Source organism: Centruroides vittatus, unplaced genomic scaffold, assembly GCF_030686945.1.
Source record: "Centruroides vittatus isolate TY-2023 unplaced genomic scaffold, ASM3068694v2 contig_680, whole genome shotgun sequence".
Taxonomy (NCBI): domain Eukaryota; kingdom Metazoa; phylum Arthropoda; class Arachnida; order Scorpiones; family Buthidae; genus Centruroides; species Centruroides vittatus.
In genome coordinates, this window is record NW_027122427.1 from 1,237,264 (window position 1) to 1,264,212 (window position 26,949).

Sequence of the window (26,949 nt, forward strand, 5' to 3'; positions counted from 1 at the left end):
ATTTAAATTTTAAAAGATAATAAATAAATCATTTTATTTCTAATAATTTATACTTTTATATAGAAACTATTTAAAATATTTATTAATATTTCTCGTGATGAAAGAGTGTACCTAGTGAACCATTTACTTTTGTTATAGTTTAATATACAAAAATGAAAGATTATTTACTTACTTATTAACAGTAAACCGAACAGTATCTTCATTATGAGATGCCACCATTACAGCAACTTTACGATCTCCTCCATTAATAATCTGTCTCATGACCTCGGTTAATGCTTTATGATACATGTCACTTGTTGCTTCATATGATGGATTAATTGGATCTTCATATCCAATTTGTTTTGCTCTCAACCTTTCCTATATTAAAAAAAAATTTGAAATAATTTTCAAACAATTAATTTAGTTATAAATTATTTATTTACTTTTCAAATTTATTCAATGCAAATTCAAAATATTTGTATTCATAAAAATAAATTAACATGCTTACTTTAAATTTGTAATCAGAATTAATAAAGTAGGAAAATTTGATATATATGTCTAATATATTTACCTTATATGAATTAAGTACAGGCATAAATTAGATAAAAGTATTAACTGCCAAAATATTAAAAATATATATTTTCAGTAAAGATTTTCCTGGATATGTTTGTTCCTTTTATAAGTCAAATTTGAAATATCAGAATTTATAGTAAAAATAATTTCATTCAAATTCTGATCATCAATCATACATTATTATATTTTCATTACTATATAATTTGCAGAAATATTTTTCAAAACTTCCATAGCAGTTTTTCATTGACAAAGTTGAAATAATATTTTATATATTTAATAACTTTTTCATTCTCAAATCTTTAATTGGCATACTATCATTGAGATAATATTTAATAACTTACTAACAGTAAAAATTTTTTCTACAATGAAATAATTATCCTTATTTACAATTAGCATGAAATCTATCTTCAAAAATAATAATAATATTTAAAATATTGCCTATTTTTATATTTAAATTTACAAAAAACATGAAACTATATATAAAAGATAAAATACCTGCTCCATATAAGCACCTCTGACTAGTTTCGCACCAAAATAAACATTCTGTCTTTTAGCAAGTTCCATATCAAGAACAAGATTGTTATATGCTTCCTGAAGATAGATATATAAATAGTTAAAATTTATAATTTTTGTTTAAATATTTTATTTATAATATTTAACTAATTATTAACTTTATAGTTCATTATACTATTATTAACATAATAGTTATAATGAACTATAGAAATTTGTATTAAGCTAAATTATATAAAAAAGTTAAAGTGAATGTATAAAATTTATTTTATCCGCAAGTTTCCAGAACATGTTTTTGAATTCTGCTACACGAGGTCTTGGCAGCCATTAAAATACTGCTAGTTGTTAGTGTATGTCTGCAACTTTTAGTTTTTCATTGGTGACATGCCTTATAAAACCAATTTGAGTAGATATTGTGCAGTGGTTGACTGCCATAATGGCCAGTGTGTTCTTTGTAAGTGGCAATGTACACAAAAACATGATGCATTGAGATTGTCCATGTATTAAACTGTTCCAGTTACATTCATTTCCATGTGATGAAAATTTAAGAAGAGAATGGGTAACTAGTCATGCATGAACATCCAGCTAGATAAATTGCCATCATAAGACATACAAGCACAAGTCCATACAGAATGATTACTTGCAGATAAGACAAATGTAGAGCCATTACAAATCCTAAGGACACAAGTGTATTGTGACAATTTATTAATTAATTAAAATTTTACCTACTTTACCACTTGAACATTAGATTTAATTCTATTATATTCTGTGAATATTTTGAACTACTTTATGAATTAAATGGCAATATAAATATTTCTTGATAGATAATAACAATGGAATATTAGTAAAATTACAGAAGCCAATTTTGCCACTTATTTTCTAGAAACAAAAAAATAGGATTCAGGCGTTTTAAATTTTATTTTAAATTTTTATCAGTTTTATAAGATATTTCCTGACGATGCATATAGTATGCTTTTTATCTTTACGTTAAAAAATCTAAACGTGTGTAAAAATGATTTAAATTATAAAGAGAGTATTTTCAAATATAAAAATCCTTACAATTACTAATAAAGTGAGCATTATGAACAAATTTCTATTAGTAATTTCAAAATCAATTATATTCTCAATTCTATAGTACTGCAGTTCTGTAGTTCTTGCAGTACCTTAATGATGCTACAGTACAGGAAAATACATGAATCTTCTCAGGAAACTTGTGGATATGGTGTCTAAAAAGTTGCAGTAAACAGAAAAATTGGATCATCAATTTCCAAGTTTATGAAGTGCTTGATGTCGTCATCAGAAGTGATCCTACACAGAGGCAAAATAAATAATAACTAGGTCCTTACAAATTTGGTAGTATATTTTAGTATTTATAGTTTCAATAATTACTGATTTGATGATTTAATTGTACTGGTATTGGTTGTATCTGCAGAACACTCATTTTCAAAGCTAAACTTGATCAATAACTACCTTCGAACAATAGTGTGTTAAGAAAGACTTTCTTCACATTCAATCTTATTCATTAAAAAAGATGTTGCTGCAGGACTGCCAGCCAACATGTAGAGAGTTTTAAACATGTGACTTTTTAAAACTAAGTGTTAGATTTTCCTGTTTGTTGAAATTTTTGTGACAACTTGTATAACAAATTTATATAAAATATAAGTTTACATAATGTATAATATATATATAAGTTATAATATAGAAAAATATTTATTAAATGAGTAAAAATAGTTATAAAATATTTTCTTATTCTGATCTAATTTAACAAAAGAAATTTATTAGAAGTCTTGTATATTATATACAGTTACATGCTAAAAAATAAATTAAAAAAACAAGAACTTAAATTCATTCATAATAATACAAAAGAATGTTAATTTTTCAAATCAAAATGATCAAATTCTTACTTTTAAATAGCACTGATATGTATTAAAAATTATGGCTTTCTCTCTGTTATATTTTCTCATTAATTCCATAGTTATTCTACTAATAGCTGGTTGAAAATATGTTTGTTCGGCATCAATCATAACACGCACATCCCTCTCTCTTGCAATCTATTCCAATTTAAATACAATAAAAATTATTAAAAATATAAATCATCCAAAAAATCTTAATTTTAAAAATGCTTGATCATCGTAATCATTATTGAAATATGATTCTGCTAATTTGCATCTCTTACAACTTAGTCTCTTAAAACTAAAGAAAATGTATTCTCTATAATTATATATTTACATTTCATTTCAAAAATGTTGATTTATTACTTCTTTCAAGGTATAAGTCAGATATTTATCATCATCATAATGAGATCATCAGTCTCTTAAAAAGGAGACTAAAAATGATGGCTCTCATAATAGATTGGTTTTATTAATTTAATTTGTAAACAATCTTTTTAAATGTTTATCCATATCATTACCAGATAAACTTACATATACTGTATAATAATTTTTTTTATTAGTTGAAAAAATAAATTATTACCATCAGTTTTTAATTAAGCCCTAACAACATATCATCTGATAAACCAATGTTTCTCACAATATCATTTTTCATTCTTTTAATTTAAACTTTTTAAAATTTAATTGAATAAATTAAAGAAAAAAATTTTTTCCTATACAAATGCTTCTAAATTGTACTAAATTAACATTTTATAATATAAAAAAGTTTTAAATTATAGTTTGAGAACTGACCGATGAGTCCTGGATACATTAAACCTTGGCTATCATTGTAGATTCAGCCAAAAAGTAAAGGAAATAAATGGGGGCCATCTTACTGCCCACATGGCAAATAAAAATAAAACCCTATAGACTTATACAAGAGTTATTTACTAAATTTATTTGTGATGTTAAAGATTAAAGTTAAAGCTAAGATGAAGAAACTTCAACTAGGTTTTTTAAAAATAAAAAGAGGAAACAAAACAGCCTTATTCTTAATTTGTTTCTAAATTTATTGGTTTGTAATTACATTTGAATCCTTATGTTTATTTTCATTTTTGTTTAATGTTTGTATTTTAACATTTATCTATATATACATTTAATAACATTTATGCTTATATATTTTCCTTATATAATTTGCATTAATACTCATTTAAGTGAAGTAGAACACCCACAAATGTAATGTTTTATAAAATGTTTTGCAACATAAAGGGTTATGAAATAACTCAATATATATATATACAGTACAGCATCGATTATCCGACTTAATTGGGGACTGGGGTTGGTCGGATAACTGAAAAGTATGAAAAAATACATTATTAGTATAGTGTATTAGGCCTGGTTTAAATACTAGCCTCCCTTTCATGGTCGAGCCAGTGTTGCCAGCTAAAACATGCAAAAATTTAACAAAAATAATGTTAAAGTAGCCAAGACATAGCCAAATATTGTAGCACCACATCACTAGCGGACATTTGAATTTGCCGACTAGAACGCGGTCGGTTAACCGATAAGTTGGTTAATTGGGGGTCGGATAATCGAGTCTCTACTGTATATATATATATATATATTATAATATATATTTCATTAAATAAATTTACATTTAAAATTTTTAATAAAAACTATTTTAATAATAATTCTAATTAACAAAACTTCAAATTACCTTTGCAATGTGATGTAAACGTCTCATCATATTTTTGAACATTTCTTCTTCTTCTTCAGTTAATGGAGAGATGATTGATTCCATTCTACCTGACTAAAATATGTATGTGCAATATTTTAATTAAAATCATAAGTATTGAAAGAAACTTACATTTAAAAAAATTTTAATTCACATAATAAGTTTTATTAAAAATTATTATCCAATTTGTTTTTAAATTAAACACAATGTAATATATAAATATATCAAAAATTAATTATTTAAAACGATGGAGTCAGATTATTTTATCAAATTCTTACGTAATTGTATTGTAGAAAAATACACAAAAAATCAATTTTTCTTTCCGTTCTGACTTACTTTATGGACTGTGGATAACTTTAAAACTCGAAATAAGAGTTTTAAAGTTATCTGCCCTTTGTAAGTCAGAACGGAAAGAAAATTGATTTTTCGTGTATTTTTCTACAATACAATTACGTAAGAATTTAGTAATATATAAAAATATAAAGTACAATACAACAAGTAAAAAGCACAATAATAAATGATTTAGTGATTTTTCACAAACATTAGTTCTTTAAAAGTTTAAATTCCGTAAGTAAGTAAAGTATTAAGATTATATCAATTGCTATTTTCATAGAAGATTCAAATTGCAAGCAGATGCAAATAATTTAAAATAATGTTCCTGTTTGGTAAAATGTTCCTAATTTTTTGTATTAATGTTCCTGTTTTTTTATTATTATATATATATATATATATATGATCAAACTAACCAAAATTTAATATCAGATATATTATGTTAATATAATAAGAAAACAGTTTTTATGGAACAGAATAGATTATAAAAAAGGTTCAATTGCTTTTGATACTAGGTAATCATCAGAAAACTCTTGAACTAATAGTAGAAGGTGCTGGAATCATTTTATAAGTTATTCTGTTCTGTTAAAGAATTTTTTTACATTATTTTATTATTTTGCAATGTTAGCTTTATTGTATTAATAATAGTAACCAATAAAATTCTAGAATTTAATTTAGTCATATTTATTTTACCTAAAAAGAATAAACTAAATAATTTTAAAAATTTACAAGGAAATCTTAAAAATTTTCACAAGGAACTAATTGAAGAAAACACAGGTAGATTACTTATTATTGCAGATAAGAGTTGACCCAACTGCAAGAATGCATGTTCCTGAAGTGTAAAAAAGGATGAAAGTTAATGGACAAATTCTTGTGTTTACTTCAATTAAATTATTGTGAAAATTTTTTTTAAATGTAATTATTGCCTCAGCTATTTACTAGTTTTATTAATGTTAATTTAATATTTAAATAATTTTACCTTTATGTTTGGCACTATAAATAATTCAGATATAAGATAGTTCATGTCAACTAATCCACTCCATGAAAATAAATTCATTAATCTGAAATAAAAATATCATACATCATATTATATCATTACACAAGTTAAAACATTTTGACAAATTATAGAATAGTTTTGGATTTATTGATGGGAATATAATATAATATTTTTCTATTTAAAAAAAAAATCTATTATATTTTATTTTTTCAAAAGTATGTCAAATATTTTAAAATGGTTTTACTGTGAGTAATGAATGATTCAGTATTTAAATTTATCCTTTATTGGAAAGCTGATAATAGCTGCATTTTGATCAATCAATAGGGGGCGCGTTTTTTTATGCAGTGCTCGAGAAGTGCTTTACAGCTAATCCCCTGAAACCCGGTTCTAAATGGCCAACGCTGCTCGTGACATCATTTTGCTACGCTTTCGCTGCATAAAAGAATGCACCCTAGGTGTCATCAATCAAAGGAACTTTATGAAAATTAGTCATTGGAACAACAATCTTTTAATTAAAAAATTTCATTACTCTAATTTGAAAGTTTCTTCAATTGTTGATGAATCAAATAACTTGAAGTGTATTTAAATTGACAAATTGTCTTAATCTTATTTTTTCAATTTACTTCTGAATAATGATACTATTTTAGATATTCTTTTTTTACATTGTCATATGTTTAAAGAGTGACTTTATTAAACAAATGATTTCTGTAAATGAGTTAAATCATGGGTTGGAAATCTGTTACTAACCACCACCTACATGTCTTGTAAAATGTATTCTTGCCACTGGCATAAGAAAGGAGTATGTATATTCATGATAAATAAATATAAAATATAAATAATATACTATATATTTGGCACCAGAAAACAATAATTTCATGAGTTTTAATGACACTGTTTCATATATTTATTAGCAGAAAAATAATACAATGTATTTATTGATGTTATTTTATTGAACACTTTTCCACACTAACTGGCTTCTCTTGGTGTGCTGAACAATAGTACTTTCGTAGTATTTTTATCTTTTACACATACTTATCTTAATCAAATTAATTTTAAAATTTATGTTATTTGTGTGCAGCAGTGACAGAACATTTTACTTTTAATATTTATATAGATATATAGAATACAGATTTCCAGTCAAGCTGGCCCAATGCCAGCCAAATGGCAACCCTAAAGTCATCCTATCTTCCCTAAAATGGAGACAGTTAGAACTGACTGAAATGCAATCTGTTGTCTCTCTGACCACACAAAAGAAACGTCCACCACGATGGAGGTCACCTCTTGCATGAGCCGTTGCATACTTTCTGCTTTATTGATGTGAAAGTTTCCAATAAACTAATATTTAATTGTTAATATTGTATTTTACAAATTTTTAATCTTCAACTGAAACAAATAATTAATTTTCTTATAAAATGGCTAAGGATCGTTTTTAAGAATTGGAAATCGTGATGAGATTTTCTCGATTCCAATTCCCAGAATATGTCCGATTTTTCTCAATTCTGATTAATCGTCCTGTCACTAGTTTTTATCTGAACTGATAGATTTATCTTTTAGTTAGTTTATTTGAAGAGCTTTTTGTTTTATATGACAACTACAAGACAAATCAGATAGTTTTGGCAAAAGTAAGCTTAACTGTAATAATGGTTGGACTTCACGCCGATCATTGAATAAGCAAGAGATCAGAAAATTAAGTAAGCTTCTGTTATGGATTTGGATGAATAAATGTTACAAATGAGAATTGCACACAATAACATGCTTAATTGAGAGATGTGCTGAGGGAAGCAATCTACCTAACGATGCAGTAACAATCAACACGTCAAGAATATTAATATAAATGATTTATTTTTGTAAGTAAAAATGTCTTTACCCTTTCCGATCATAATCCATATGTTCCAACCATTCCTTAACTTCGTCACGATTTGTATTAATATTAAAATCTTCCAATTTATGTTCAATTACTGAAGGGGTTACATTGGCTAAAGCCATATTCTTTTCAGTTCCTGTAACTTCCTTGAAAAATTTTCGAGTTTTAACAATGACCTCAGATAACTGAAGCTGAAAAAAGAAATTTTTTAATGTTATAAAATTAGTCAATAAAAAATTATTATTTTAAATTACAATTAGAAATAATATAAAACTAACATTAGCTATTTAGTATTGATTAGATAAATTAGTATTTTTAATTTTGAAAAATTAAATAAAAATCATGCTATTTAATTTTTAAATTTTAAAGAAAAAAAAAAATGCATTATTTTAATTTATTAAATTTGCAATATTTAAAATTTTAAATTAGCCAAAGAAATTACTCTTAATGTTTTAAAAAATTATTTATTTTTAATAATTAAGATACTCTACAAAACTAATTTAAATATAACTAAAGCTGAGTAAAAAGCACATAGGATGAAAAAATCAAGTTTTGCTTCATATTTTTTTTATTTATACATTTTGTTTTTACCTAACCAGATTTTAGAACTGGTATTGACTGTAACAAACAGGTGTGCTTATTTCAATGGGATATCAGATCCCATGCTCACCTGACCACCCCCATTAAAGGAGGATTTAATATCACCCTGAGGAAACACTGCCTTCTTGGGTTCCCCCTCTTCAGCAAGAACCCTTAAAGGCAATACTGTAACTAAGAAAGAATAACTTCAATACGTCCACTTAGGAAAGCTGTTGCGATGGAACCTGGAAAAGAGCAGTCTGAGTTAACATTGCCAAAGGCTGCTGGCATCCAGCATGAAGCTGTGCTCTTGCAAACATATGGAAATTGAAAGTCTACGCAAATAAATACATTATTTTGTGCGTCTCAAAATAATGAACTGAGCATAAACTTTCACAATGCCATCGGAATACGACGCATGGAATAAATTTCTATTCAGTTTAAAATTTGGAATTTATAATAAAATTTACATACATAATATATTTTTTTAAAATATATTTTTCAAGTAAATTTTTGAACAATAAATTATTTCCCTACTATTTTGAATGACAAAATGATTCTATAAAAAGTATTTTATCCTAAAAAGATTCCAATTTTAATTTATTATTATATGTAGAAAATACTAATTTCAGTTTTTCTTAAAAAATTATATTAAAATTATCAAAATTTTCAATTATTTTTAAAATTAATTTTTTAAATTTTAAATAAAATATAGGTATTTATCATTCCTATTTAAAAAAACTTGAAATGAAAGGAATCTTTTTAGAAAATTAATTTATTTTTAATTTTTATGAATATGAAAAGCAAATAAAAAAATTAAAAATCATATTTATATGGATCAAAAAAGTAAATAATTATTTAAATCAAAAATCTTTTGTGCAAGTTCATAAACTTTACAAATGTAAAAATAATTTAATATTTGAATAATGAATATTTAGGATGAAAATTATATCACAAATTTTAATAATGATATTCAATTCTACTTCAATCTCGACATTTCTTTATATAATATTAAATTTTTCCTTAAACAGAATGGACTGCGAATGTTTAAGGATACAGATAGGAAATACGATATACAGTATAATAAAATGGCATGTCACAATGCATCAGTTATGCTAGTTTTGCACTTGCTATAAAACAATTTCTATTTGTACATTTGAAATATAATTTGTCTTTAAAAATTAGGCCATCAAGTCATTGAATTTGATATTAGATTTGATAGCAAAGATTTTATATTTATACACACTAACGGAATCAATAAATCTTACACAAGAACGGTAATAGTAATCGAAAAGTCAACGATTTCATATAAATAATGATCGTTTTAAATTATTTTTATTTGAAAAGATAGACAATCAAATTTTTCATTTTTGATTTAATATGCTTCTGAAGATATAAATCACCATTGAAAGTATAAATTTGAACAAATGATGTTTTCAGCCATAAAGCGAGAGCTATATATGTTTTGTTGAAGTATTGTAAATAAGTGCCTTCAGAAATTTATTACATGCTGAGAATTTACAATATGAGTGAGAAAATTGAAATTTTGGTTTTACGTTGACTTTTCTTTTAATTAACATTAATAAATAAATCAATTTTCCACTTTGAAATTCGGTAAGAATGAATGCCTCTGTTGTTTTCACAATTATATTTTAATTAATCAAATTAATAATTACGATATTCGTTTATCTAGAAGATTTTAATAACTGTATAGAAATGTGATATTAATCAATATCTTTTTAATATTAAGAAGTAAGGAGCAACTTCTGTTTAAAAAGTAAAACATAAAATAATACTAGATGAATAATCTCTATATGACTGTAAAACTTAATTTTTTTAATGTATTAAAAATAATTTTTACCCTTCTTGAAAGAACTGATAACCAAATAAGAAAGTCTATTTACGTTATACTTAAACTTTAAATAGATTCCACAGAAGTTAGATTTTTATTTATTTTAGTTAAATAATAGCTCCAATTGTGAAGATAAACAATATTTAAGATTAACATATTATATATCTCTTTAAAAAATATTTTCATAGTACTATGAACCATTTTGTTGAAAATTACTAAAAATTATTTGTTTAATATTAAATTAATTGGTTTTTTTTATATTAGTACTATTATTTGCTCATTCAATTCATTCACTTTTGTTTTGATCCACATAATTATAAATGTAACATTTTAATATATTAAAAATGAAACTATTATAAATTTTATAATTTTTACTAACTTTATCTTCCTGTATTTAACTAAATGAAAAAATATTAGCAAAATAATTATGAGAATATTTTACAATTAATTTGATTACAATCAAAAATTCTAATCTCTGACATACTAGAATTTTGTTTTATTTGAAAATTTTCGATAAAAATTTATATTATGATTGATTTTATTTAAATTAACGATTGAATTTACATACTGACATTTTTGAATAATATACAAATTCTAGTCTGCCATTGATTTTTACATTATTTAACAATTATAGTATAGAATCAATTAACATGAATTATTAATTTAAAATTTATTACATATATATGTTTTAATAAAATTTAATTTTAAAATGCTTAAACTCATTATTCTATAAAGTAAGTTTAAGCATTTTAGAATTCATCAAAAGAAGTTTTTATAATTGTTATCATCTAATTTTCCCAGCTATTATTTTAAATATAAAATATTTATATGAAAACATTTGAATGTTATAAAATTGAAAAAAAAATTGTTTTCTTTTCATTGTTTGTTTGTCTTTCCAATTTAAGAATACAGTATATACTTTGTTATAAAAATGTTGAGAAAATGGCAAGTAACTTTGCTTTTTATTTCATAAGCATTATCTTTTGTATCAACTGTTTTCAAATATAATATAGAATAATCAATTATATATATCTTAACTTTATATTTTATATAAAGCAAAACAAAAATATAGCAATTCAATATTACCATACATTCTAATTTAGTGCTTATCGCACAATAAAATGAAACACTGACACACTGTGGAATTCAATCTGAATTTAGTTCAATTCCAATTTAAGTAAGTTCATCATATGATCATCTTCATTATCATTTATGACAATACATTTAGTTCTTTCATACAAGAATTAGATGTTAAAACTGTATTCTGCAAGTTGCTAACTCAAATTAAGTGTCAGATAATTTTTTTAAAATTTACTCTACTTTATCAGAATGTATACTTTATAATTACTGATAAAATAGCCATCTAATTTAAATTCAAATAATTATTTTAAGTTCCAATTACCTATTAATTTTGATATAAAAATTTTCCTTTAACATTATTAATATTGTGTAATGTAAAAATAAAACTTTAGATTATATTTTGTAAAATATAATTCAAAGAATTATAGAATATATTAAGATTCTTTTAAATAACAAATATTTTAAAATGTATATCAATTTATTTAAACTATTTATTATGAAGCATTTATTTATAATCGAAATCTTAATTGCTGAAATAAATTATTAACATTGAATTTTCAATATAATAGTGACTTATTCATACATATTCGGTAAATAATAGTTGGGAAAATGATTTTTTATTTGCATAATGGAACATATTATGAAATATATAGCAAAATCTCATTTATACAAAAAATTTTTAAATGAAAATACATTAATTTTATAAATTTTGACTTTTTGATTATTATTTAATTTATAATATATTTTTTTTTTTTACAAAAATCAACTGTTAATTGAATTAGATCATACAAAAGAAATGCAATATGATTCCAATATGTGCTTTTTATATTATTAATTTTTATGCCAGGGATTATAAAAGCAATATTTACACATAATTTAAATATTAATTCATTTTCGTTGACTTTATTCATTCAATTTTTCTTTAGAAATTATTTAGGATATTAAAATACCAAATATCTTTAGTAAATTTAGTAATAGTAGTATTACTATTAGTATATCATCATAAGCACAAGAGTTATCAATAAAGATTGTTACAGTATATTCAATATCAAGAACTACATAAATCAATACTTCATGTATTTATGTCTGGCATAGAATTGTTTTCCCATATGTAGCCTATAATTAAGAGTAAAAATATACAGGATGTGATTCATGGACTGATTAGAACAGATCTTATACAAAATACTCGTAAAGGTCTTTTCTGAAGATCATTGTATTCATCACCATAAAATATTTATGAATAATAATTTAAAACTTGTTAATTCTTAGCATATTTTGTAATTTTTTTAATATTACTCCTTCATATTAAATAAACTTGTTAATTTATATTTGATAAAAAATAACAATAATATTGATTTAATATTTATAATATGATTTATTGTAATCAATCATCATGTAAAGGTTAAACTATTTTATAAATATTTTTTTATCTTAATAAAAAGATAATTTCTTAATATTTATCTTATAAAGTTGTAGAAATTAATAAACTAACAACAATTCTAAATTGTTTATCAAATGTGTGGCATTAAAAAATGTTTTAAACCATAACTGCGAATTTTTATAACTGGCATAAAATATACTTAGTTTATACGTTTAATATAATTTTTTAATATACAGAATTGCTTTATAAAATATATCCTGTATTTTTATAAAGCAGAATTTTTTTTAATATTACTTTAATGAGATTTTACTATATATAATACACTTAATGTGTTTACATGCCATTCAAAATTGAAACTAGCAGCTATCGTAATCATTAATTAATTCAAGTTCAATTAAATCTTAAAAGACAAATTACAATGCCAAAAATAAGAACTGTTGAATTTTAATTCCAAATTCCAAATGAAATTAAAAAGTTTCCATGCTATTAAAAAAGGAGTACAGGTATTTATTTTGCACAGCTTGACTATGCATGCTTTAGGATGTTACTTACCAGCAACTGAGGTCTGCCCAAAGCTGTCATTTTTATAGCTGCAAAGCCTGTACCTTTTGTAGTACCTAAAAATTTATTAAAGTTTTGTTAAATTATATAATCCTTATAAGAACATATTATTTAAATTAATTTCATTTTATTATATATGCTAATAACTGACAGTAATATTTTAATGTTTTTTAAATGTACATTAGCTTTTGCATCAAAATACACAAACATAAAATATTAATAAATATTTGCAATAATGAAATTTTTATTTAATACAGAAGGAAAAAAAATTATTATTATTATTTTTACAATATTAGAACAACGTCTGTCCAAAAAAGAACCACCATTTATTTCTTGCGTTCGTAGACAATTCACACATTCGGCAACTGACCTTTCTTTTTAGGCTGCTTTGTTGCCGGAAGTTAAAAATGTCTATTTTTAAAACACAAAAAACGAAAATCCGAAAATCTACATTTTCCAGCGCTTTTTCTCAGTAGATAAAAGCAGCAACAACCCCAAGCATGGATGGATGTTTACAACAGTCTGTATGTCACCGGTTCTTTTTTAGAAATTTTTGTAATTTTAATTGAACGTTTTTTGTGTTTTAAAAATAGACATTTTTAACTTCCGGCAACAAAGCAGCCTAAAAAGAAAGGTCAGTTGCCGAATGTGTGAATTGTCTACGAACGCAAGAAATAAATGGTGGTTCTTTTTTGGACAGACGTTGTTCTAATATTGTAAAAATAATTCTCCAATCCGACGAAAAATTCAGAGAAGTATTATTATTATTATTATTATTATTATAGAATATAATACATTATATTGTCAGTGTAGCAATAACCAGTTGATCGTGTAATGATTATAGGCTTATAGGAAATGTTCAAACAGTGACGTAGCGTGGGTGTTGGCCGCCCGGGGCAGAGGAAAATTTTGCCGCCCCTTATTTAGGTATTATTATTATTTATTGTGAAATTTTGCTGCCCCCTTAAAGTGCTGCCTGGGATGAACCGCCCCTGCCGCCCCCACTATGCTACGCCACTGTGTTCAAGTCATATCCAATAAATTGAGAATATTGTCCGAAATCGTCAACAAGTTTGTAAATACAATGTAATATGTTGTGTAGACATTTGTTAATGGATAGTGCTAATCTGCAATAATTAATGAACTGTATTTATGCTTAATACTTTTATATTTTGGATATATTACAAATTACAGTCAAACTTTGGGTTTCAAACACTTCTAATTAAGAACAAAATTTTGAATGTCATATATGCTCCAGTTGCTGAACAAGCTACTTGGCAAGAGTCATCTGCAGACGATCAATTCCCTACACTTCCTTGTGCTAAAGAAAGTTGATGGCCCGACCAATCAACAATAGGACTACCAATTCAGCAATTAGTGGTGCCGAGATTGCTTCATGTCATTACATTTGTGATATGAACCATTAATGACAGTTATTCAAATTACATTGCGCATGCAAGTAAGATAATACTTCTGATTTTTGGTATGTATCACAATTGAATTTAAATCAAATTAATTAATAAAAACTGTTAATTGACATTCACATAATATAAATGACATCCACAAATTTGTGTTTGAATTAAGCACCTTTAATGCTTAATTCAAATTACATAAAAATTTATCAATGCTAGGTAGCCAGTTAATTAAAACTAAAAATAATAATTAAAATTTTGACCTAAAACCAATAGTAAAATTAAAAATAAAATCAAAGCAATTGAAACATAATATTTTGAAAATTGTGAATAAAGTACTTGTCTGTTTTGATTGATTTGGTTATATTTTATTCAGAGTGGAGTCTCCATTTTATAGCATCACTTTGTAAAGAGTTAGTTTCAGTTGGTTGATGGTAACAGAACACAGAACATTTTGTTTTTAATATACAGTAATCCCTCGCTACTTCACGTTTCATTTATCGCAGCCTCAGTATATCGCAGATTGTTCAAAAATATTCATCAAAAACTCAAAATTGAGGAATTATGGCGCGAAAGTTGCTCGCACGCTAGCAGAAGGCAGGGAGTGCCCACACAATTCAAAATCCACGTCTCTGATTGGCTGGCTAGCATCCCGCCATTTGATATCCCTCCCGACTCGGAAATCTCGCAAGCTGATTGGCCTAGACGTTTCTTCCACCTTCGCTCTCATACCCAGCGAAGACGACCACGCTCATTCAAATCAATGTTTCAGCGATGCTTAGTCTCAAGGTGTGCTAATTTTTGTTGTTCTCTTGTGTCTTTTTGTTCAAAATAGTGCTTGTGATGCCCTTGAAAATGGCTCCTAAACATCCTCCACCCTCTAAATCCTCTAGTGAACCCAAGAAGAAGAGAAAAATGACGACATTGAATGAGAAAGTTAATTTATTGGACATGCTTAAGGCAGGCCATAGCTATGCGTCTGTTGCATGCCATTAAGGATTGAACGAATCGACGATTCACTACATAAAAAAGGATGAAGTGAATATCCATAAAACTGCCTCGATATCGTTCTCTAAGGACACTAAGTGAGTTTTGACTTCTCGTAATAAGCGAATTGTGAAAATGAAAAATGCCTTATCAGTGTGGATATCGGACTGTTGGGAAAAGAAGGTTGGTCTCGATACCAATATGATTCGGACTAAAGCCAAAGCCCTGTATGATAGACTGGTTCCTGAAGGAGAGTTGAACGAAGACGACGAAAATGAACCTCAGCCTAGTACCAGTGCCTCGAGTGATCCTACCCCACGAGAAAAACGTGATTTTGTTGCCAGCAAGGGCTGGTTCGAGAAATGCAAGAGGAGATTTGGCCTTTGCAGCGTTCCTTTGTATGGGGAGGCCTCTTCGGCAGACCAAGAGACAGCTCTTTGTTACATCGAGGAAGAGTTTCCAAAGATAATTGATGAGGGTGGTTATCTCTCGGAGCAGGTCTTTAACATGGATGAGACTGGCCTCTTCTGGAAGAGGATGCCAGCCCGGACGTTCCTTTACAAGGACGAATTGAAGAAGCCAGGGTTCAAGGCCCACAAAGATTGAGTGACTCTCCTCATGTGTGGGAATGCTGTGGGCTTCATGCTCAAGCCCGGCTTAATTTACAAGTCCTTGAATCCTCGGGCTTTGAAAAACAAAAACAAAGCCTTGCTGCCCGTCTACTGGATGCACAACAAAAAGACATGGATAACAAAAGCCCTCACACTCGACTGGTTCATAAACTGCTTTATCCCACAGGTGAAGCTGTACCTCGCTGAAAAGGGGTTTCCCTTTAAGGTCGTCCTCTTCATGGACTGTGCAGGAGGACATGCAACCAGTCTCCATTATGACGAGGTCCAAATGGAGTTCCTGCCCCAACACCACTTCCTTATACAACCATGGATCAGGGGGTCATTCGGGCCTTCAAGGCCCTCTACACGAGGTCCACAATGGAGGGCCTCATCTCCTCCATCGACGAAGACAACGTGGTCTTCAGCCTGAAGAACTATTGGCAGGGATACAACATTGCAACGTGCCTGATCAACATTCAGAATGCTCTTAATGAGAAAAAAAAGCAGACACTGATTGCAAGTTGGAGGAAATTGTGGCCAAAAAACGTCACCCATGACTACAAGAGATTTACGCCTGACGAAGTTCACCACTCCGCCGTAGATAAGGCTGTGAAGCTGGCTCGATTGGTAGCCAAAGAAGGGTTCTCCAACATGACGATGGAAGAAGTGAACACACTGATCAAGTGCCACTCGAACCCCTTAACCGACGAGGAACTCGTCGAAATGACAAGATCGGCGAGTGAGGAAGAAGAGGAGGTATCTGATGACGGTGACGACAATGAAGCTGAAGAACGTGGCCTTACCTTGGAAAACCTGCAAGAGCTCTGCAACATAGCACAAACTCTGCAACAAAGGGCCCAAGAAATCAACGACAACATGGCCAGAGCCGTAGAATTCAGTAACCATATTGACGGTGTAACGGCATTGTACAAGGGCATCTTTACTCAGAAGAAAAAACAACGGTCACAACTCCCCATCACGATGTTCCTTGTGCGCCAAAAACATTCTGCAGAAACTCCTTCTGCTGCCTCTACGCTGCCTCCTGCAGCTACCCCAGCTCTATCCGAAGCTGCCCACGACGATCCAGCTCTATCCGAAGCTGCCTGCGACAATCGTGTTAAAAATGAGAGGGTGACACTACTTCGCGGTTTTTCACTTATCACGGCCGGTTCTGGTCCCTATTAACCACGATAACTGAGGGATGACTGTATACATATATAATGGATATAGATATAATTATATATTATATTATTCTATTTGTAGGAATATTTATGCATAAAATACAGCTAAAAGGGTTAAAAAAAAAAAAAAAAAAAAAAAGAAGACTATTTTGGGGACTTCACTCGACTGTATAATTTTGGACAATCCTGTAATCATTGATAAGTTTAAAAGTTCCTAATGGGAAATATAAAAACTAATCTAATTTATTACTAATACCATTCAAAACAGTTTTTGTATTGATTACCTTAGGAGATCTTTCAAAATTAATTGATAAATCATTTTTCATGTTTTAATTACAGTCAAACATCGGTTTTCAAACTTAATTCAAAAACCAATTTGTTCTCAAACTGAAACAAATTTTGCCATAAGAAACAATATAAAATGGATTAATCTGTTTCTGACCCCCAAAACAAAGATTCTCTCTTTTTTTTTATAACTTTTTTAGCTGTATTTCATGCATAATGCAATGCATTATTATATATAATATTATAAGTTGAAGTTTGTTTATATATAATATTATATATATCTATATCCATTTTATATGTATATTAAAAGCAAAATGTTCTGTCACCTCTAACTGAAACCGAAACCATCACTTTACAAAGTGGTGCTATAAACGCCACTCTGCCTGGATGAAATATAAAAAAATCAAATCAACATGGACAACAAGTACAGTACATTATCCACATTTTTTGAAATATTATGTTTCAATTGATTTGATTTTAATTTTAATAATTTTATTTTTAATTTCAGTTTCAAAACCAGAGTTTTAATTTTATTATTTTTAGTTTTAATTAGTGAGCTACCTAGTATTAATAAATATTAAATTAAATCTTAATATTATAATACAGTATATATTATATTATATTAATAAATTTTTTTGTTATTTAATTTGAGTTAAGCACCTTTAAACACAGATTTGTGGATGTCATTTACATTATGCAAATGTCAATTAATACATTTTTTATTAATTAATTTGATTTAAATTCAATTGCACTACATACTGAAAAGTGATAGCAGTATCTTATCCATAAACATTGAAATCAAATTGGAATGATTAATTTACAGAAAAAAATTTAAAAAATATAATTTACAGAAAAAATTTAAAATGTATAATCAGAAAGATTGCAATCCTGAAAATAATCTGGTTTCACCCTTAGTTATTGTAAATGGTTACTTTGATCCTACTTCAATTGATAATGAAAATATGCTATCAAATAACTGAAAAATACAAGGATTGATCAAATGAAACCTGTTCAAATAAATTTATTGAGACAAATAAAACAGTATATGCATCAGTGTGGCATAATTAAACTAAACAATATTTGAGAAAACCAGAAAACACTTTTGTTCATTATAAAAGTTACCATAGGCATTCAGACATGGATTGCACTGCTTGGGGAGATGATGGATACTGTTCTCAAAGAATGATGTTGATTGGTCAGTGAATCATTGGATGACTTTTCCTTGACTCTTGACTTCCAGATAAGAGAAAGCATTGTCCCTTAAGATATTTTTTTTAAAAGACTGAACAAATGAAAGTCACATGGTGACAGATTATGGCTATAGGAAGGGTGATGCAGAATCTCTCAACCTTTTTGTGCTAAAGCATCCCACACAGTGTTGGCAACATGTAGTTGAACATTGTCATACAACAAAATCACATAAAGTGATAGCATGCCTGATTGCTTATCCTTTGTGGCTTTATGCAGCTTGTCGAATGTTGCATTGAAGCTGTTTGCATTAATGCTCACGTGAGGGTCTTTACAGTCCACCAGCAAAGGCTCCACAATGTCAAAAAATGCAATTCATCATAACAGGCAGAGGCCTGTGACTTGAATATTTTGTGTGTTAGTGAGCCAGGATGTTTCCATTGCATGCTTGCTTGTCTACTAGTTGGTTCAAAGTGGTGGTACCACGTTTTGACCTTGGATAAATTCTGAATAACTGTCATGTTTTCACTACTCTACTCAAAAAAAAAAAAAAAAAGAAAAAAAAAAGTGCAAGATGACTGATCTTCTTCCCACTCGTTCATTGATGTATGCTTATCATGCCACACGTGACGTCATTCCCCTCTTCTTGCACCAGACCACTTGATATGGAAGGAACGAGTTTCATTTGATCAATCCTAATATATTCAGAGTATTTTTTAGTATTTTTGATTATGTTAATTGTTGATGGAAAAAAGGTGATACATTCATTATGAATGTATCACCTATAATGAATGTATCACCTTTTGTAGATGTGTGTATAAGTTTCTAAGTTAAATATGCACATAAAGGTATGGTGTTAATATATTCTAAAAAAAAGTTTTATTTTTGAAAGGCTATATGTATGTATATGCATATATTTCTGACTGTTAATAACATTTAATTTAAAAACATAAAATAATTAGTCAAGTAAGCTAAAACTATTATATTCTTATGACTAAATCAAACTATTTTATTAATTCTTATTAAACATTTGCTTTAAATATGTATATTAAAAATAAAATTACCTGCTACAGCATCTATACATTTAAGGAATGTTTCCATGTTTTTTTCACACTGTGCTTCACTTAAGTAAAAGTATGTTCTTGCAGTAACATGATATTTTCTTCTGTCAGCAAACTCCTTGTATGGTCGATACTGTTTTAGCTTCCCTAATAAATGATAAGTCATTAAAAAATTGTTGGTATTTAAATGCAAATACAAAAGATTATTACTGAAAGACATATTATACTTGATTAAAATTAGGAATGCAGTGTTTTTCCTAATCTAGTTTTATGTTGTCAATCAACCAGCTAAGTATTCCTTCTGACAGTTTAAAAAATAAAAATATGTATTTTATTCATTTATATACTAGTCTGTAGTCCAATTAAATGTTATAGGATAAATATTATTTTGTCAATATTAACTGAGATTAATAAAAAAAATTGATCTTCACTGCCAGCTAGCATTGCAAGTCAAGCATCTACAATTTTTTCCCAGAGAAAATACGAGGAATCTAAATATAATAATTGTTTCAATCCATTATCACCATTAGTTTTAATTTAATTTTCCGCTTCTATTCTATTTTTCAATTATCAATATGTAACTGGTTCAAACACAGTTATTCTCTAGTAATTATCATATCCATAAACTCCAAAAATACTAGCCAATCAATAACTTTATTTTGCCCAGATGCATGTTAGAAATTACAATATTTCCCTCATCAGTGGGCTTTCTTTCAAACAAGCCAAATCAAGCACAAACACTTTTTTGATACTCTTACACAATATTTCAATATTCCAACTGTTTATTTCTATTTCCATAATAAAATCATTTTTTCCTGTGTTCTTCTCTTTGACTATACACATTGGAGTCTGTGGATGTGATAATTCCTAGAGAATAACAGTATTTGAACCAGTTACATATCAATACCACTTGTTTTACCAAATAATATAATGCATAATTAATTGACATGAATGGACTAACATCTCATATTATTCATTATCTTTTATGAAACTATTTTATATAATAATATATGTAAAATAATTTCTTTAACTTTAATTAAAACAATGCAAAGTTATCACAGTGTATTTCAGAACTACAATAATAATCTGTTTAGTTTGAAACCACTGTCTCAAAACTATTTATGTTCTATATAAGAAGAAGCATTATGAAACTAATTTCTCAACTATAAAATGTAAAAAAACTAAAAGGGCTCCAACTCAGCTTTTCTTACACTTGAACAGGAGATTAAGGAGATCAGGGAAAAAAATCTGATAAATTTTTAATTATATTATGATGTAAAATTTAAATAACAAAAGCTTAAAAAGGAATAATTTTGTTAAATTATGATAAATTTCTTTATTTAAAAAATATTTAAGCTTAAAAAAAAACTAAAACATCAGCTCAAAGTTAAAACTGTGTTACTATCTGTTATAAGAGTTTATTAAAAAATAATTTTTATATTATTAATTATTATAAAAAGGAAAAGGCTTACTTCTGAGAGTAGAGATGTTTTTAAAAAAATTGTAAATGCCAATAACGAGAAATTTTCATTAAGTTTGACCCCATTCAACATTGCCTCTAACTCCCCATACCCTGATCTTTACCAAAATTTAATGGCATCAATGGAGCATACATAGAAGTAATCCTGCCACGCTTATAAATTTTTGATTCATCCAATTTTGAGATATAATGCAAAATAGACACAGATATAATGAAATAAAAAGTTTTTTTACATTTTTGGGGTCCTTAAATTTCAAAACATTGAGAAATGCAAAACACCGAGGGGGATCAAAATTTGATCACTCACTATACTTTCCCTATGTTATATTCTATAAAACTCTGAAAAGTAATTGAAATAACTTCTTATTAGGAGGAGACATTTTTCAATTGGGAAAAGATGAATCGTTTCAACTGAAAATTGGATCCTAGCCTGAATAATGCATTGTTTCATTGTGAAACTGAGAAGATAGTTTGTTGAAAAACCATTGTTTCAATCTTCAGTAATCCGTTTAATCTTTAGAACTATTTATAGTATAGAAGACAAATATTTGTATTGAATTTCAGCTATGAAATAATTTCAATTTGTTTGCATGGACAACTACTGTATTTCCATGTGTTAATATTTTATACTGCATTTTTGATAGGTTTTCTACTGTATATAAAATTAATAAAATATGCTTTATTAATAAAGAATATTCAGAACATCCTAATATTTAAGAAATTAGTACTTATTTACTAGAAATGATAAATAAAATTTACCTTCTTGGTCATCATCAGCAGCAGATATACAACCTCTAAAGAAAAATATAATTATCAAAATAAAATCTTTATGTTTATTTTTAATAAATATTAGATAAAAAAACAAGAAGCTTTATATTTGTTATACAATATATCATAATTGCAAAGTAATTTTAAAATAAAAATTTAAAACAACATTGTTACATTAAAACAGCATTACAATGATAAGATTTATTAATAATCCTTATATATTAGAAAACATTATGCAAACAATAGTTTTTTCACATGAGTAATATTTCCTATTGACTTAATATATTAATTTATAGTATCCATTTTTAAAACATACATTTAAATTATAATCTTGGAGATTTATTCCAGTTACCATTCATCACATTAAATATTATCTCAGCATAAACATTTTATTCATTCTAATTCATAAAAATTTATATTGCATTATTTTTGCTTATTCAACTAACTAAAATGTTATAAATATTTTACTTTTATTTATTTCAAAAAATTGAGATGTATATAAACATGCAGTGAGAATAATTGTTTGCATGATATAAGTCCATTAGATTCATAAATAACTTGGGGGATACTATAGATTACACCCTATGGAATTTTGGGACTTTGAGTATATATTTGAACTCAGGGGACTGAGACGAGTTCAACGATACCCTACTTTTGGACCAAAGGCAAAAAATAAGAAAGTTACCATACTTTTTTCTGGTGATCGTGCGATGATTAGGAGTCGTGTTGCTCTCTCTGCTAAGCCTATCGCGTGTTTAACAGCAATAGGCTTAACAGTCCAGCAAGTCAGCCATATATACGTTCAACAGAGGCAGATGTTGATCCACAAGCACACTGATCATCTGCAGTTGGAGTTAAGTCCTTTTCGCACACCCTTGTGCTCCTCGACCTTGGGGCCTATGGCTCCTCAGCGGCCGACACGCATGCTATTGCTTGCGGTCGCAATAGTAATGCATAGTACTAGCACGGTCACTAATACTATGCACCACTATCGCGGCTTGTCCAACAAACCTAACCTATCCCTCCGAGAGATGACCATAGTCAGACGTCATGGTTTGCAGACTTTACCACAAGATGGAGGTACTAGCAACTTCAGTGCTGTCTGCATGATAGCATTAAAAAAGTATGATAACTTAAAAAGTATGATGACTTTCTTATTTTTTGCCTCTGGTCCAAAAGTAGGGTACTGTTGAACTCGTCTCAGTCCCGAGTTCAAATATATACTCAAAGTCCTGAAATTCCATAGGGTGCAATCTATAGTACACCCATAACTTGCATAAGTAACTATAAATTTATGCCATATTCTCATATTAAACATATAAAAAATTTTCATTATATTTTCTACAGTAAACTTTCATTATAACAGTGGAGTACAGTATATTCCCACAAATGAGACATTTAGATTTCTGAAGAGAAATTTTCTATGTTCAGAATAAAAAGTATATGAATTACACAATAATATTTGAGATAATTATATAATTATATTAATTCTGTATGCCATTTTGTTATAAAAATTATAATTATACCCCAATTAAAAAATCTTACATCATCAATTCATTCAACTGAAATTCATTTTAATAATTTCCAGAAAAATTCAATTTTGTAAAAAGAATCTAATGTTCAGGACAGTTTTTATGAAATCTTTTAAGCTAACTTGTTTCTCTTGATTTAACAATATCCTTGAAAAATCAGAATAAAACAAATAATTAACTAATAGCGGTTAAAATTGATCATTTGTTTATCATTTGATTAGTTTATGAAATCAGTTAAATTGCAATTAAATTTCAATAAAATATTCAATCTTTTACTACTTCAGCAATTTAAATTTGGTTAAACATTAATTATGGTTAATTTTGAACAACTATCATAATTTTGAATAATACAAATTTTGGTTAATGTTACCTATGGTAGCAAACATGGCAGCTCGTCTCTGAAACAGTGGAGATGCACGTTCTAATCTAACCTAACCTAACCTATTTTAATAAATTACCATAATTATTGCCAACCAAATTATTAAAATAGGTTAGGTTAGGTTAGAATGTGTGTCCCCACTGTTTCAGAGACGAGCCGCCATGTTTGCTACCATAGGTAACATTAACCCAAATTTTTATATTTCTAAAGATTACAATCATTAAATACAATATTGGATTTTTAGTAGTTTAAATTTATAGCTGTTTTATTATAAACTAAAACCTGAAATCAAGATAAAAATTTAGTAATTAATGAATTTTATAGCATCAAACTTTTTTTTGTTTCTAATAAAAATCCTTAATGTTACATAAAGCATTATAGAAATATATAAAATTTTAAAATTTGAAAAATTTAGTTCTGAAACTTTTATACTAACTTCATTTCTGCTTCTTTAGCTTCTTCTTCACTTAAATCTTCTTCAGCACTATAATCTAATATTGATTTGACACCAAATGAATGAAGTCTTTCAATAATTGGTTTGATTTTCTGAGAATCTTCTCCTGCCACAAAATGACCATAAACTGTGTGTTTCATGAGAAGTCTGAAGAGTTTTGGTCCCAAGATTTTTCTTCCCAATTTTAACAACTATGAAAATAATATTTAAATGTATATAGTAAACACATTTTTATTGTAAATGAATTAACTGTTAAAATTTATTATTTAAATATTACTTTATGGTAAGATCTGGAATATCCATATCACCTGATAGTAATGGTCAATAACACTAATAATCAAATATTAAAGAGTTATTGACCATTGTTTTTATTGATATTAATAAATAAAAATAAAAAATAAAGATTTTATACAAATCAATGGCATTAATTTAAAAATCTGACAAATTACCATTTCATTATCTTCAATTAAATAATTCTATTTTTTAAATTAATAATAAAATTAATTTATCATTAATAAATAAACCTGTCATAAATTTATTATTTTTTGATAAAGAATAATTTAAATATTACAATAATCTTATTATTAATAAATTGAGATACTTTTAATTTATTCAACTATTGATACATTAAAATTATTTTATAACTTGAGAATAAATGCACAAAAAGAAAAAATTATAATTTTATAAATCTATAAATTTAAGATTATGGAAGGAAATCAAATTTATTTCTTTATAGTATGAAACAAATATTAGGTTTAAATCTTAATGATTTGAATCATGGTGTGTGTATTGGTGTATACAAATTTTATATATATATATATATATATGTGCATGTGTAATATTTTTGTATTATTCAAAAATAAATTTATATTTTCTAAACCGTCTCATTTTTGTAAATTTATGTCCAAGTAATGATATTAATTGGACATAATTTACATTACTTGGACATCATTACTTAAATTTTATAAGTTTTTATTTTCTTGTATTACTCTGTATTTCTATCTTGTATGTATTAAGAGGGCATTTAGTCTAAATATTCCCACAGATGGTTATATATTGGTAAATAACACCAACAAAACCTTCAAAATTAAACCAGCCAATATTCACTGGTTTAATTTTGAAGGACATTTAGTCATTCTCATTATAGATTTGGTTAGGCTTGTAATGGGATGGCTACATAATGAAAGGCAAGGAACAATTAAGGATAAATTTGAACCAGATTATCCTGAAAAAATTCCTTAACATTTGACTCATTCAAACCTAAATCTCTAAGAACAGCAAATATGCAATGGGCCCTCCATCGTGGACCTCGTGTAGAGGGCCTTGAAGGCCCGAATGACCCCCTGATCCATGGGTTGTATAAGGGAAGTGATGTTGGGGAGCAGAAACTCCACTTGGACCCCGTCATAATGGAGACTGGTTGCATGTCCTCCTGCACAGTCCATGAAGAGGACAACCTTAAAGGGAAACCCCTTTTCAGCGAGGTACAGCTTCACCTGCAGGATAAAGCAGTTTATGAACCAGTCGAGTGTGAGGGCTTTTGTTATCCATGCCTTTTTGTTGTGCATCCAGTAGACGGGCAGCAAGGCTTTGTTTTTGTTTTTCAAAGCCCGAGGATTCAAGGACTTGTAAATTAAGCCGGGCTGGAGCATGAAGCCTGCAGCATTCTCACACGAGGAGAGTCACTCGATCTTTGTGGGCCTTGAACCCTGGCTTCTTCAATTCGTCCTTGTAAAGGAACGTCCGGGCTGGCATCCTCTTCCAGAAGAGGCCAGTCTCATCCATGTTAAAGACCTGCTCTGGGAGATAACCACCCTCATCAATTATCTTCGGAAACTCTTCCTCGACGTAACAAAGAGCTGTCTCTTGGTCTGCCGAGGAGGCCTCCCCATACAAAGGAACGCTGCAAAGGCCAAATCTCCTCTTGCATTTCTCGAACCAGCCCTTGCTGGCAACAAAATCACGTTTTTCTCGTGGGGTAGGATCACTCGAGGCACTGGTACTAGGCTGAGGTTCATTTTCGTCGTCTTCGTTCAACTCTCCTTCAGGAACCAGTCTATCATACAGGGCTTTGGCTTTAGTCCGAATCATATTGGTATCGAGACTAACCTTCTTTTCCCGACAGTCCGATATCCACACTGATAAGGCATTTTTCATTTTCACAATTCGCTTATTACGAGAAGTCAAAACTCACTTAGTGTCCTTGGAGAACGATATCGAGGCAGTTTTATGGATATTCACTTCATCCTTTTTTATGTAGTGAACCGTCGATTCGTTCAATCCTTAATGGCATGCAACAGAC

The 26,949-nt window shown here is 28.0% G+C and overlaps 1 protein-coding gene across 2 annotated transcripts in view; it reads right to left on the reverse strand.

Moving 5' to 3' along the window:
- Positions 1-26,949, reverse strand: part of slgA (proline dehydrogenase slgA) — a 32,832-nt gene that overhangs the window by 835 nt on the left and 5,048 nt on the right. For both annotated transcript variants that reach the window (XM_067276177.1, XM_067276178.1), the window contains exons 2-11: positions 24,630-24,838; positions 22,274-22,308; positions 20,038-20,181; positions 13,301-13,365; positions 7,860-8,047; positions 5,975-6,056; positions 4,648-4,740; positions 2,967-3,113; positions 1,048-1,143; positions 173-357 (exon numbers count right to left, since the gene is read on the reverse strand). In XM_067276177.1, the coding sequence (XP_067132278.1) occupies positions 173-357; positions 1,048-1,143; positions 2,967-3,113; positions 4,648-4,740; positions 5,975-6,056; positions 7,860-8,047; positions 13,301-13,365; positions 20,038-20,181; positions 22,274-22,308; positions 24,630-24,838 (1,244 nt within the window). The remainder of the gene's footprint in view (positions 1-172; positions 358-1,047; positions 1,144-2,966; positions 3,114-4,647; positions 4,741-5,974; positions 6,057-7,859; positions 8,048-13,300; positions 13,366-20,037; positions 20,182-22,273; positions 22,309-24,629; positions 24,839-26,949) is intronic.